Consider the following 14,318-nt stretch of genomic DNA (forward strand, 5'->3'; position numbering starts at 1 on the left):
TTTTTAAAAAAAAAAAAAAAAAAAAAAAAAAAAAAAAAAAAAAACAATGTTCAAAAAACGATAATGTCTTTACACGTTGGAGCATGGTGCAACAGACTTTGGCTTTAGCTTTATACTTGTCTATGTTTTTTCTTTTCAATATTAACCCTTTTGGATTTGACATTATTGTTCTTCCTATTTTAACCCTCTAAATCAAAGTTCAAAACTTACCCTTTCAAGCTAGGGTTTTTATGCTTTCTTTCCTCCATGGAAAAAACCGTCCAGGGGTAGTAAGGGTATTAGAAAGATTGACAGCTCGAAAAAATCGAGAAACTCAATCGAATCTACTTAGTATAGGTTGGTTCGACTCTCAAATCTATAGCCGTAAGTTATAGGTTGATTAAGCTTTACTCATCTTTAAATTAGGTTTACTATTCTCTTCCTCATGCTCATGTCACACTCTACCGTTCTCTAGTTTTCTCTCTTGCCTAACTTGATGTCGATATTGAAAGCTCTCACTCATGCCTTCACGTTTCTCTATTTATCATTTTCTCTCTCATCTGATACCAACATTAAGAAAGAAGAGGAGTCATGAAAATTAAACCATTCCAACCAAATTTGTACTTGTTAGTTTAGTTTGAGTTCACAATTTAGTAAGGTACCGTCTGGAATAGAGGCAAAATTCATTAATGCAATATTTTTTTTTTCTTATCATCTAGGACAACATGTAGGGTACAATCCCATCATCCACTAATTGGTAGATATTGTACGTTTTGACCAATTACACATCGCCGTCAGCCTAGGGAGAGATTTTCACACCCTTATAAGAAATTCTTCGTTCCGATTCTCAACCGAGGTGGGATCTCACCCTCAAAATACCCTAAATTCAACTCAACCAATCCGACTCAATTCACAAACACCGCTACATGATTCCTTAGTTGGTTCACTATGAATTGACCTTTGGTGCAAAGAGTATCAAAAGTTGAGTTATTGGATTCCTTTCAGAGATTTATATAAACTAATATAGAGAGATAATATATATATTTAGGGTTAGTAGTGAATGTGACTAGAATGTAATATGTTATTCTATATGGAGTTTCTATTTTTTTTTTTTTTTTTTTTTTTGGGTGGGAGTACATTTAGTCCCACAAACTCATTATTGATTATTGTTTTTAGTCATGGAAGCAACTAATTATGTGGTTCTGCTGCTAGTGATGCAGAAATTTTGCAGNGACCACAAAATAAAAAAGTTATGATATGACACAAAATGGAAAAAAAGAGAAGAAAAAAATATACATAAGACAAGCATGATCAAATGCACTATTTTACCACATTTTTATCCTCTTTAGTGAAATTTACAAACAAAAAGAAACCCAAATCTAGCATCATGGGGTTTTTCTTTGTTTTTCTTTTGGGTATAGATTAGATTCTTTCCACAAATTTTAAATATGTTTATATATATATTTTAGTATAACAAGAACACGAGTAGAAGAGATATTGTTTTTTTTTTTTATTCGTATTAATGGGAAACTCGTGTTATACGATTCTTCCCATTCGATTGCGTAGCTTTGTTCACTTAGGCTAACTCATAAAAGAATCAACTACGTGTTTATATAGATTGGGTTGGAATAGGTTCCCAAAAATCTTTGAACCAATTTAAGATTAGTGACCTGAATGACTCGAATATGGTTCACGATTTAATTTAACCCTCTATTTTCAAGTTGAGTTAGGTTCAGTTTAATACTTATCTATAATATATGTTACGTTATAAAACTCAATTATCAAAGATTCAGAAGTTATAAAAAATCACTCATGTATTTTGGGATGGTCGAATCTCACCAATGGAACCAAATTTTAGGGTTGGGTTGGGAACTCTATTTCGAAATGGTCAAAAATCTCTCACTGAGTCGAACCAAATTTTAGGGTTAGGTTTGGAACCCTATTTCAAGATGGTCGAAAAATCTCAACTTGTGAATCGAACCAAATTTTAAGGTTGGGTTGGGAACCCTATTTGGAGATGGTTGAAACCAAATTTTTTATTTTTTTAAAAATTTAATCCAATCTAACCCGATCCAATAACGAATTATTATGGTTTTGGTTAAAATGTTTTTTTTTTTTTTGGTTTCTTTTTCATCTATTTGTATGCTATTAATAACTGCTACCATATTTAGAGTCTTCTTAAATAATTTTCCAAGGAGGAAGAGAGAATAAATTGAATAATAAAAATGTTTTTTTAATAATATAATAATTAAAAAAAAAAAAACTGGGGTGGCTTAAAGCCATTGATGTGATCTAAAGGAATTTTAATCTTGCTTTGTGCCCACTTATTCCAGAGGCTGATCAGACCCCTTGTTTTGGGGTCTCACTCTATTTATTTTCACTCTCACTCACCTCTCTCTCTTACAAACAAGAACAGAAGAACAAACCAAGAACAGGAGAATCAAAGATTAAAACACACAGGTTTTTTCTTCTTGGAATCAGTTTCCTGAACAGATCAAGAACAAAAAGTAGAACTTTTGAAGAGCCGATCGAGTTTGTTCAGAATGAAGCGTTTAGAAGATTGCAAGCCATTGATGGCGATGGTTGCCATAGATTTGGCTTTCGCCATTGTGAATATTCTGCTCGAGACAGTTCTTGATCATGGAATGAACCATTTGGTTCTCATCACTTATCGTCTCTCAATCGCTTCCATTTCCTTAGCTCCAATTGCTTACTTTTGCGAGAAGTAATCAACAATTTTCAACTCTCTTCTTCTTCTTCTTCTTCTTCTTCTTCTTCTTCTTCTTCTTCTTCTTATTCTTCTTCTTCTTCGTCTTTGGCTTATGAAATTCTTTGCTCTGTTTTTTGCAGAGATGGCAGAGCCAACCTCTCTGTTCGTATCCTCTGTTGCTTGTTCTTCAGCGCCATTGTTGGGTCCGTTCAAACCTTGATTCTCCCTGTTTTTAAAATTTAATTTATGGGTTTTGATTTGTTCATCACTGTTTTCTTGCAGGGCTTCACTCACCCAATACTGCTTTCTTCTGGGTATCCAACATACCTCTGCCACTTTTGCTTGTGCGTTTGTTAACTTAGTCCCTGTGGTCACTTTTCTCCTCGCTCTCCCATTTGGGTAATTATATCTCAAGTTTGTAAATTAAATATGCATAATTTCGGATTTCGATCAAACCCAGTTGAACAATTTATGATTTTTCGCCGCCCAGTTTAGAGACAGTGAAGTTGAAATGCAGCAGTGGGAAAGCGAAGATAATCGGCACGGTGGTGTGTATCTCCGGTGCGGTGTTGTTGACAGTGTACAAAGGTCCAGCATTGCTGAACGATTCATACTCCATTGCCGCCCTCGCCGCCTCACACGGCGGCGATGTAAAGCTGAAGAAGACAGGGGAGAGCTGGACGGTAGGCTGCATAGCGTTGGTCGCCGGAACTCTGCTCTGGTCTTCGTGGTTTCTGTTACAATCGAACATCGGGAAGAGATATCCGTATCAGTATTCAAGCACCGCCATCATGTCGGGCTTCGGCGCCGTCCAATCCGCCGTCTTGAGCCTCTCCACCGGCGCGAAGTCCTCCGCTTGGGCTCTCACCGGAAAGATTCAGATTCTCACTGTTTTGTATACAGTAAGTCTCACAAAACCCATTTTTCTTGGAATTTATAGGTTAAAATATCTAAATTTGCAACAAAATAATACTTATTTTTTACAGGGAATGATCGGATCGGGCATGTGTTTCGTGGGAATGTCATGGTGTGTGAAGAAGAGAGGACCAGTGTTCACGGCAGCGTTCAGCCCATTAGTTCAAATAATGTCAGCCATGTTCGACATTCCCATAATGCACCGACCACTCTATCTCGGAAGGTAATAAACGAGGCTTTTTAAAAAAAAATTAACACACAAAACAGTCCTTGTCGTCAATTCCATTTCTAAATAAAGAAACGTTGTAATTTGACGTAACAGCTTGTTGGGTTCGGTGAGTGTGATAATTGGACTCTACATTCTACTATGGGGGAAGAACAAAGAGATGGAGACCTCCACTTCAAAAGTAGTGGTAGTGGAGGGAATTGCAACAACAACCAACACTACTCAAGGCTATTCAAGATCATATGATTAAGAACTTACAAGATCAACCATAAGAAGATGAAATCATGATATGGGATTGTGTAATTTAACCTTTTTTCGACTGAGAGGTGGAAAAAAAGATCGAGAAGGAAATTAGGCTTTCGTTTTAAAAGTTCCTCTCGTCGATCGAAAGCAAACATTATAATATATTATCTACACGTCAAATTATGAATATAACACTATAAATGTAGAAAAGTTAATTAACATATTGTGTTCTTGTGTTCTTGAGAGTTAGAAACTATTTGACCTTTGTCTATCACAAGATTGTGTGATATTATATAATTTGACAAGATATAGAGAGAATTTCAAAGCCCACCCCCTTTGATTCTGTTCTCGTTTATGGGTCAATTTCTGATTTGAAATTTGTTTTTACCTTTTTCGTATCAATCCACTCACAAATTTAATAATGAAGTGGGCTATTTTCTAAGAACACTAAACTGCATAAATTTTAATTTTATGAGTGGAAGAATAAGAATTTCAATCCCAATTTTCATGAGAATAATTCAAGAAAGTTCTCATTTGTCTTTTTTTTTATTTTTGTTTGTTGAGGAAAATCAATTAAAGGGGTCGGGCCTCTTTGGATGTGGGAGGGCATTTTGGCGCCTGAATTGCGAAAACAATATCCTTGTGTTCGTTGAAGGCCAACAAATAACGTGGATCCTTGTACGCTTCTCATAGTTACGTTTTTTTTTTTCGTAAATAAAAACTGGGTTTGTTTTTCAGTTCATTCCGCGTCAAATCCGTTTCATATGCTCACAAAACTAATCAATTTCAGAACCCGTTTTTGCTTTAATTGAAAATTTCTCTGTTCTTCTCTCTACTGCTTCAAGTAAAGAATCTTCAATCCGTCAAATCCGAGTCTCCCCAGGTACGACCCCTTTTGATTTTATTCGCTTTTCTTCTCGAATTTGCTACTCTTTGCGGCTGTAACCTCGTTAGTGATTTTTTTTCTTGATTTCTGTGTGTAATGCAATCGTTTCAGTAGCCTTTTGTGGCTCAGTCGTTTGGACTGATTGAAGTTTGGTTAGGGGAGGTTTCGCTTTAATTTGTTTGGTGGGCTTGGATTTCTGAAATAGGGTTTTGTGAATCGAGGCTCGTTCGTGGTTTTCCCTTTTGTCTGGAGTGAATTTTTAAGTTCATTTGTGACATATAATGCAAATTTTCAAGGATTTTGGTTGAATTTATTCAAGTTTGTGGACTTTCAATATGTCGGATTGCCATTTAAATGATGTAAAAGGCAACACCAGCGCCGAAAAGAACAATGAAGCGGACCTTGAGAAGCAGAGGGTTGAGCTGCCGTCAGCAGCAGATCCCTCTACCAGTGATGTCGATGATCATACACCATTGACAATTGTTGTGTCTAATGGGGAACTTAAATCAGTCTCTGAGGTTCCTCGAGAGAAATTATTGCCTTGTGCAGTTTCCCCCATGAAGGAACTCTTGTCTACAACTTCTAGCTCTGATGAGCAGTGCAGGTACTTTTGAATCGCTACTCTTCCCTGAAAACTGTTCTGTTCATTTCTGCTGGTCCATTTTGGCATCACTTTTAGTTGGTTCCTCCTCCTTTCTTCCTTAAACTGTTGTTTATGTTGTTTTGCTTGTCAGCCATAGAACATTTAGATACTCCCTAAATGATGTTTTAGCCTATTCTATAAGATTAAAATCGTTAACATGAGCATAGCTTAATTGCTTTAACCTTAAGGTTTAAGGTTTGTGTAACAACCCAAGCCCACCGCTAGCAGATATTATCTTCTTTGGAGCTTTCCCTCAAGGTTTTAAAACGCGTCTCCCCCCTTGGGGGTCCAATGTCCTTGCTGGCAAACCGCTCGATGTCTGGCTCGATACCATTTGTAACAACCCAAGCTCACCGCTAGTAGATACTGTCCTCTTTGGGTTTTCTCTTTCGGGCTTCCCCTCAAGGTTTTGAAACGCGTCTACTAGGGAGAGGTTTCCACATCCTTGTAAGGAATGCTTCATTTTCCCCTCCAACCGATGTACAATCTCACAATTCACCCCCTTGAGGGCTCAGCGTTCTCACTAGCGAACCGCTTGATGTCTGGCTCTGATACCATTTGTAACAGCCGAAACCCACCGCTAGCAGATATTGTCCTCTTTGGGTTTTTTCTTTCAGGCTTTCTCTCGAGATTTTAAAGCGCATCTTCTAGAGAGAGATTTTCACACCCTTATAAGTGCACTAATGATCTGGCCTATGTTCAAGTCTCAACCGATGTGGGATTTCATAGTTCAAGTCTCCACCGCTCATTAGTGCACTAATGATTTCATAATGCTATTGGTTTTCCTTTTTGGAGATCTGGCCTATGTTGTACATTATAAATAACATTCTACCAAATGCTGTTATCTTTCCATGCATTATAGTGGGGTATGTCCACAATAACAATTGGCTTCATTTATCTGGTTAATGTGTTGTAAAGGATGTTGAGGCCATTAAACCTGAGTACTATTATACAGAATTTGTCAGCAAGAAAAGGAAGAAGTCTTGATAGAACTTGGATGTCATTGTCGAGGTGGTCTCGCAAAAGCTCATCGGACTTGCATAGATACTTGGTTTCGTAGTAAAGGATCAAACCGATGTGAGATTTGCCAGTAAGTTAGTCGCTTTGAGGTCGACCTTCATTGACTTAACAGAATCATATTGTTTTGGAGCCACTTTGAAATGTTATTTTGCTAACTTCTTCAGGGTTGTAGCAGCGAATGTATCACCTCCACAATCACATCATGCTGTAGGTATTCTGTAGCTTTTGGTGCAATGCTTTTGATTTGGTGCCTTAGTTTTGCATTTGCTACATTTTCTTGCTTCCATGAATGTTCGGGTCAACTTGTGTGTACCTCAACTGTTCTTTGATCATCAAAGTAACCTCGAAACTACATACAAATAAACCGAACTTCTAAACTAATTACATGGCTTTGAAAATTCTTACGGTTCCGTTTTCATTAAACAGATAAGTACCTATAAATTCAAACTATTTATTCACAAGAATCGCAGTTTAAAACTATATATTTAGCATTGAACTTATGATCTTGATGGAAGGATATCGTATTGGAACTAACCCGAGTTTCAATTATTTCTTGAATTTGAAAAACACAGACCAACTACTGGATTTGGAGGATTGATCCAACCTACAGAACCCAAGAGCCTGAAAGGGTAAGAATCTCACTTTTCGTGCTTGTTTAATAAGTGGTTAAGAAATCATATCAGTGCAACTTATTTCTAGTTTGAATTAGTTATGGAATATATGATATTCGTAATCTTGAAGAATATATTAGTTAGGAAATATATTTTAGATATTAGTAATTAGTTAAATTTGAATAGTACTATATTTTATTTTATTATCAAGATTTAGTTAGCTTATATTTTCTTTGTAGATATTATTTAGTATCTTGTATCCTATTTAAAGGTTGTATTTCTCAATATTCTATTTCTCATTCGTAGATCTGTATTGTTTCGTTGAGTAATAATATTTTCATATCTATTCACACTTTTAAGTGGTAGATATTTCGTCAGTTGGTATCAGAGACAATGGTTTGATATTATTACTCAACGAGAGGAATGGTGGAAGTGCTTCGATGGGTATAGCTATGGAAAAGCTTGTTGGCAATAACTATAATTATTGGAAGTTATGTATGGAAGCTTATCTGCAAGGGCAAGATTTGTGAGATTTAATTAAAGGTGATGACACAGAAATTCCAGCAGATACTTTCACAAAATCCAAAATTACGCCAACAATAGAAGATCAAATTCGGAAAAACCTTATTTACCTTGCGAACTTTGATTAGCAAGGAGTATATTGATCATGTTCGTGATTTAAAGTCACCAAAGCAAGTATGGGATACACTTCAAAAGTTGTTCACTATGAAAAATACCGCTCGACTGCAATTTCTAGAGAATGAACTAGCTATGGTAACTCCAGGAAAATTACCTGTTGAATAATTTTTTTTTAAAGTGAAAAATTTGTGTTCTGAAATTTCATAATTAGATGCTGATGAGTCAGTAAATGATGCTCGATTATGGCGTTATCTTATTCGTAGATTACGAAAAGAGTTTATGCCTTTTGTTTCCTCAATACAAGGGTGGGCAAATCAGCCTATAGTTATTGAACTGGAGAATCTTCTTTCCAATCAGGAAGCCTTGATTAAGCAAATGACTAGGAGCAACAAGTCTTCCCCAAAGTCAGAAGATGTGTTGTATGTCAAAGATCAAAGAAGACAGATTTTTCATTCAAAGCCTTCATCAAGCAAGGGGAATCAATTCAGAAGTGAGGAGTCGTCAAAGAAGTCATTTAAAGCTTGTTACAGGTGTGGAAAACAAGGCCACTTTAAATGAGATTGTCAGGCGAAAGTGGTGTGTGATCGTTGCAGAAAGCCAAACCATATTAAGCCAAATTGTCGAATCAAAATCCAAGAATCAGAAGCAAATGCTGTACATGGAAGTAAAAATTCTTCAGATCCAATTTGGGAATACTGCTTAACCACTGAGGTTCTTGATCAGCCAACAAACGTGACTTCAGCCGTATATGAAGATGATGTCTCTACAGGGGATCAAAATTCTAATTCTGCTACTTATGCTTCTAAATTTGATTCTCTCCAAATTTCGCCTTTGCACTCTTTTTTGTACTCTGATGCCAATTCTGCTGCCCATGGTGACCCTTCTGTTTATTTCACGGCCTTGAATTTGGGATTCGACGTAAACGAAGATTTCAAATTAACCTTTGGCGATCTTGACGCCTCTGAGGCTGACGTTTTTCTCATCTCCGAAGATTTTGATCAAACTACCAATTTGTTAGACTTGCAGGCTGATCGAGAAGCTTTTGGGGGTGCTGCTGAAAGTGAGAATCTAGACCAAGTTTAGAAAGGCAGTGTTGTGGTAGAGGCTGAGTTGTTGGATAAGAGCATGAATGTGGCTAAAGAGAAAGAAGCTTGCAGGGATGATGCTGGTTTATCATAAAGTCGGGATGTATCGATTGATTTGGGGAATTGTACTAAGGATGAACGTGATGTTGTGGTTGACGAAGGTGACAAATTGGAAGATAGTTTGGTTGGTGAAAGAGAACACGGTAATGGGATGGATGACAAGAACTTGTTAGAATCCTCTGTTCAGTTGGATGACGATTGCAAGGAAAGCAAGGGCCTCGATCAAGAAGTGAAGACCAGGAATTTTGATGTATCAGATAAAAAGGTAGAAAAAGAAATGTCAGATGGAGAGACAACAAAAACTACCAAGGCATTGACTCAAAATTTTAGAGATAAATGTACAAGGGTGGCAGAAACTTCAAAAAATAAAAAGAAGAAGAGTGGAAGGACTGCTCGAGAAGAAGATGATTTGGATAAGATTCTTGCTGAGCTAGGAGAGTGGCCTACTATATCAAAACCTACCGACCCTCCTCTTTCTTCACAAGAGGCCAAAGTTGAGAATCCACCTGACCTTGTAACTCCTCTTGATGCATCAGTTGAAAAGGAAGCTGAAGAAGAGAGCACAGAAACGACGGTCATTAGGAAGAAGAAAAGGCGTAGGCAAAAGGAAAGAGAAAAAGAGAAGCGGCTAAAGAACAAACAAGAAGGCAAGCTGTTAACAGGGAAACAAAGTGAAGTTTGAAATTTTTCGCTCTCGGAGTTATTGAAAAATAAGCTTGCACTAAGGGAGGATATCAGCATTTAGTGCAACTTATTTCTAGTTTGAATTAGTTATGAAATATATGATATTCGTAATCTTGACAAATATATTAGTTAGGAAATATATCTTAGATATTCGTAATCAGTTAAATTTGAATAGTATAGTAGTATATTTTATTTTATTATCTAGATTTAGTTAGTTTATATTTTCTTTGTAGATATATTTAGTTTCTTGTATCCTATTTAAAGGCTGTGAACAATGAAATTTAACCTTCGATCCCAATTCTATTTCTTATTCTTATATTTGTATTCGTTTCTTCGTTGAGTAGTAATATTTTTCATATCTATTTACACTTTTGAGGGTAGATATTGCGTCACATCAACCTTGTGTGTTATTTATGCAGCAGCGCTACTTCAGTCCACTTTGGCTAGCTTTTGCCATCCTCATCGGAGGTCTGCTACTGGACATTCTTGTATCCATCACCCTCGGCATTTCGGCGTTACCTGTAAATATCATCATTGGTACGTTTATAACTTTCATCGTTCGAGCTATCGAGTTTCATGTTATGTTTTTATTTATGGTTGTGAAACCTGGAAGAACAGGAGTTATTGTAGTGCTTGGCCTTGGAACTGTTTTAAGACTTGCCCTGGAGTTCTTTCAAGAGTGGAATTCAACAAGAGGATCGCAAAGGGTGGAATCAAATGTCACTATTGGGTACTTTCCAGCTATATAGTCTTCAAATTCAAAACAACAAACATAGTGAAAACAGGTTTTATTCTCGTCTTTTCCGACCTGTTTTAGCTTCTTGATTAAACATATTTGTGAAGGATATTGTGTTCTAATGCTAAATTTGTCGATAAATCAGTAAATAAGTAGTGAGATTACAACTGGTAAGATCCCACATCAGTTGGAAACGGGAACGAAGCATTGTTTACAGGGTGTGAAAACTTTTCTCCAGTAGAGACATGTTTTGAAATCGTGAGACTAACAATGATATGTAACAGACCAAAGTAGACAATATTTGTTAGGGTGGGCTTGGACGGTAATAAATGGTATCAAAGCTAGACACGAAAGGTGTGCCAATGAGAATGTTAGACCTTCTAAGGAGTGGATTGCGAAATCACATATCAGTTTGAGAGAGAAATGAATTCTTTCTTATAAAAATGTAGAAATCTCTTTTAGTAAATTTATTTTAAAATAGTGGAGCTGACAATTATAGCGGGTTTTAATATCTACTAGCAACGGGTAAGAGGTTAAAGATTTGAAATCTTCCACCTCCACGGATCTTAAAATTCATTCAAAATCCACACGAAAAACTTCTACAAGAACTTTGCTGCCACAATTGATACAAACATACAAAAGGGACTGAAGAACAAATAAAACCAAAATGGACATATACATGAAAGAAACCTATCAATAATTTGTTAAAGGTACTAGAGAAGCAAGGAAATTAAAAATTAATCCAAAGTTTTTCATTAACAATATTATAAATTGGAAAAAAGGAGGAGTGGGAATTAAAATATATTAAAATTTCATCATTTTCCGAGGCCCCATTAGGTCCCATTAGGCCTAGCAAGAGTTGGTGAGTATACACTCATAACTCCATCATATTCAACAAAAGTTCATCCCAATTCCCACATTTCGGTAGACACTGTCTCGGGATTTGGAAGATGCTACCTTTTTTTTAATTTTATAGTCTCGAACTCGAACGGTGCTATACGAAGAAGGTGTTCTTTGTGTTCTTCCAACGATAGTATACACCAAAATCTCATCCAATCTATTTAGTACAAATTACTATCAAACAATATTGGTTACGAGAAACCTTCTCCCATTCACAATGTATAGGGCCGAAATTCTTCATTCATTTTTGTGCAATACGAGACATTGGTTAGATCAGCATTACTAGAAACTCTAATGCTCCAGCCTCACGCATGTCGTCTTATCCTCGTTACCCCTAGCAATCCGCACTTGTATATATATTTTTGTCTCGGTGCAAACATGTATAGAAGCTCGATTTGGTAACATAAACGTGGTTATAATAATATAAACTCATGCTTACAAATACAAGGAAAAAGAAAGGAACAATTAAACTGCATTTTACACACTTTACTGATGACTTAGAAACAACATATGAAATTATCAACCCTTAAAATTCCAAGATACACTTAAAAGCTAGGACTCACATTCATATATCATCATATATTTACATGACATTACAAGCATTGACATTGTCATCATTGAACATGTTGCTCACTTTGTCGTCACCCCGATGAGATATCGGAATCGTTCCGTGCTTCTCTCCGATATTATACCCATGCCTGTAATAGTTATAGCTCTCTTTGAACTCACGAGTCGTATCTTTAAAGTAATCAGCAGCAGATGTGAAGTATAACGGTGGCTCTGGGTACGGCCAAAACTCTGCTCTCTTCCCGGCCCTTCGAACCGCCTTCAACACCTTGTTTCGATCGACATATCCAATCACCGTCACCTTCTCCAGCTCCAAGTTCACCTCAACTGAATCAACTCCTACTCAAAACATCAAGACAACTCTAATCATATTTTTTCGTAACTAAAAACAACCCTTCTTTTATTTCGGTTCTTTTTTGTACCTCTAAGTTTGTAGATCGCATCTTTAACGACCCGTTCACAGCCACTGCAGCACATCCTGACTTTTAGCTCAACAGTCTGTAAAAGCACAAACCATAAGCAAATAGATAGATATAGATTCTGTCATGATATTATTATTATGATACCTTTGTTCCTTTTGCTGATCTGAGAAAAAAGAAGAACAAAAGAGAAAGAACCCTTCCAATAGGGGTTTTCACATCTACAAGATTCTCACATCCATTAACAACTTTGATCAATAACCCTTTCTTCATCACCCTCTCCTCTTTAAACAAAACAACTAAAAACAAGAATTACACCTTTAAAATTGGGTTTTTCCAAAATTTCAAAGCAAACCCACATGAAAATTCAACACAAAAAAGCCAAGAAACATGTAAAAATTTGAAATTTTCAAATCCCCATCATAAAAGATCGATTTTTTTTTTCACTTTTGAGCATAAAAAAACCAACTTTATCAACCTTTCTCCCGAAAAAGAGAGGATTATGTAGAAACTAGTTTTATTGAAAGTGAAATACCTGCAAGGAAAGGGGTTTGGGCTTTGGCATGTTGAAGAGGATACGATTGAAGCTGTTGTAATGATTTTGATGACGATGATGATGATTATGATTATCGGGATTTCCGAAACAACGTAGGAAATACGAGTAAACGACAGAACCAAACGTAGCTCTATGGAGTACGGTAGCCATAAACTTGTTTATATAAGAGAGAGAGAGGGAGGGAGGGAGGGAGGGAGGGAGGGAGAGAGAAACAAAGCACAAAAACTGAAAACAGTCCCCAGCCTTTGAAGATATTCCTATGTGTCAGAGGCATCCTGTTTAGAACACAATCGCTTCCTTAATGCTTAATCCAAAACCACTTTTTTCCTTCTTAGGAGAGATGAACTCTACAAAGTTATTAATCAAATCCAAATCCCAAAGTTTGTTCATTGCTTTTGTGTTTAATTAACTTAGTAAAACCTTGAGAAGAATGGAATCAAAATGGAACAAAATGAATGGGAAAAAGTTATGCTTTTGATGGAGTTTTTTGGTCAATTTGATAAAAAGGGGTGTCTCTATATTGTGATGTGGATTGGGTTAAGGGAAAAGGGTAAGCTTTTATTCAGTAAAAGATGTGAACTTTGATGCTCAGAGTAACCAATAACATATATATTCCAAATATCATCTTTTTTTTGGTTCTTTTACTTTATGATAATAATTAAATTTGGAACAGCCCACCACAACCAGTATCTCTTTGTCTCTCTTTTAACTCTCGAACTTTTGATCTCTTAATCGAATATATCACGTTAATTATCAGTGAGTTGTGTTCACTCTCAAAGTTATCCAACGGTGTATTTTGATTATAATATACTGTGAGATCTCACGTCGGTTGGAGAGGGGAACAAAACATTTCTAGAAACATCTCTCTAATAGATGTGTTTTAAAACAATGAAGCTAACTGTGAATGTTTGATTAATCCACCACACCTAAATGGTGTGAAAGTCATCTTATTTATAATCAAATAAATTACAAGGATATGGAAATAGTAGTAAATGGAAATAACAATAAATGGAAAGATACCTATGATAATAAGGCAAATATTAGAGATATTTGCCTTATAATAAAATATCAAATATAATATATATGGTAAACTATAATTTATTACTAAATATCCTTAACACTAACGGCGATACGAATGAGTTAAAACGGACAATATCTGCTAGCAGTGTGCTTTGACGGTTACAAAGCTATCCAAACAGAGATAGTTTGACATGACTATTATATTAATTAAAATAAATAAAGGTGGTGGAATCTGACATCATGTCAAAATATCGTTCCGTCAATTTGACGAACATGTTAGACCCTTGAATGGTGTGGATATCCTTGCTCGTATCATCACTACCACTGCACGAGAACTTCGATCACCTACTGTGAACCAATGGTCTCATTGTTTTGATAATTTATTTATTTGAAACATTAAATTAAGATTTACAACCCGA

At 36.1% G+C, this 14,318-nt stretch overlaps 3 protein-coding genes across 5 annotated transcripts; 2 read left to right on the plus strand and 1 right to left on the minus strand.

The window, feature by feature from the left end:
* The first annotated feature begins 2,366 nt into the window (after positions 1-2,366).
* On the plus strand, positions 2,367-4,159 carry LOC111491088 (WAT1-related protein At3g30340-like). The gene is made up of 6 exons (XM_023139832.1): positions 2,367-2,704; positions 2,830-2,892; positions 2,972-3,088; positions 3,180-3,591; positions 3,676-3,827; positions 3,927-4,159. Exons 1-6 carry the CDS (start codon positions 2,523-2,525, stop codon positions 4,078-4,080), a joined length of 1,080 nt encoding a protein of 359 aa, XP_022995600.1. The 5' UTR covers positions 2,367-2,522; the 3' UTR covers positions 4,081-4,159.
* Positions 4,160-4,498: 339 nt separating this feature from the next.
* Positions 4,499-10,604, plus strand: LOC111491089 (E3 ubiquitin-protein ligase MARCH2-like). 2 transcript variants are annotated; one of them, XM_023139833.1, is made up of 8 exons: positions 4,499-4,956; positions 5,256-5,563; positions 6,558-6,692; positions 6,787-6,829; positions 7,195-7,251; positions 10,121-10,238; positions 10,320-10,535; positions 10,572-10,604. In XM_023139833.1, the coding sequence occupies exons 2-7, from the start codon at positions 5,295-5,297 to the stop codon at positions 10,448-10,450; spliced, it is 753 nt and encodes a 250-aa protein (XP_022995601.1). In that variant the 5' UTR covers positions 4,499-4,956; positions 5,256-5,294; the 3' UTR covers positions 10,451-10,535; positions 10,572-10,604. The 2 variants fall into 2 exon arrangements, with proteins under 2 accessions (XP_022995601.1, XP_022995603.1); XM_023139835.1 differs by having other exon boundaries at positions 4,499-5,563; positions 10,124-10,238.
* Positions 10,605-11,736: 1,132 nt separating this feature from the next.
* Positions 11,737-13,111, minus strand: LOC111491091 (heavy metal-associated isoprenylated plant protein 30-like). Of its 2 annotated transcripts, XM_023139837.1 has the most exons (4): positions 12,859-13,111; positions 12,327-12,402; positions 11,897-12,243; positions 11,795-11,835 (listed from the first exon to the last, which is right to left on the minus strand). In XM_023139837.1, the coding sequence occupies exons 1-3, from the start codon at positions 13,027-13,029 to the stop codon at positions 11,921-11,923; spliced, it is 570 nt and encodes a 189-aa protein (XP_022995605.1). In that variant the 5' UTR covers positions 13,030-13,111; the 3' UTR covers positions 11,795-11,835; positions 11,897-11,920. The 2 variants fall into 2 exon arrangements, with proteins under 2 accessions (XP_022995604.1, XP_022995605.1); XM_023139836.1 differs by having other exon boundaries at positions 11,737-12,243; positions 12,859-13,110.
* Positions 13,112-14,318: the final 1,207 nt, after the last annotated feature.

This window comes from Cucurbita maxima, unplaced genomic scaffold, assembly GCF_002738345.1.
Source record: "Cucurbita maxima cultivar Rimu unplaced genomic scaffold, Cmax_1.0 Cma_Scf00016, whole genome shotgun sequence".
NCBI classification, from domain to species: domain Eukaryota; kingdom Viridiplantae; phylum Streptophyta; class Magnoliopsida; order Cucurbitales; family Cucurbitaceae; genus Cucurbita; species Cucurbita maxima.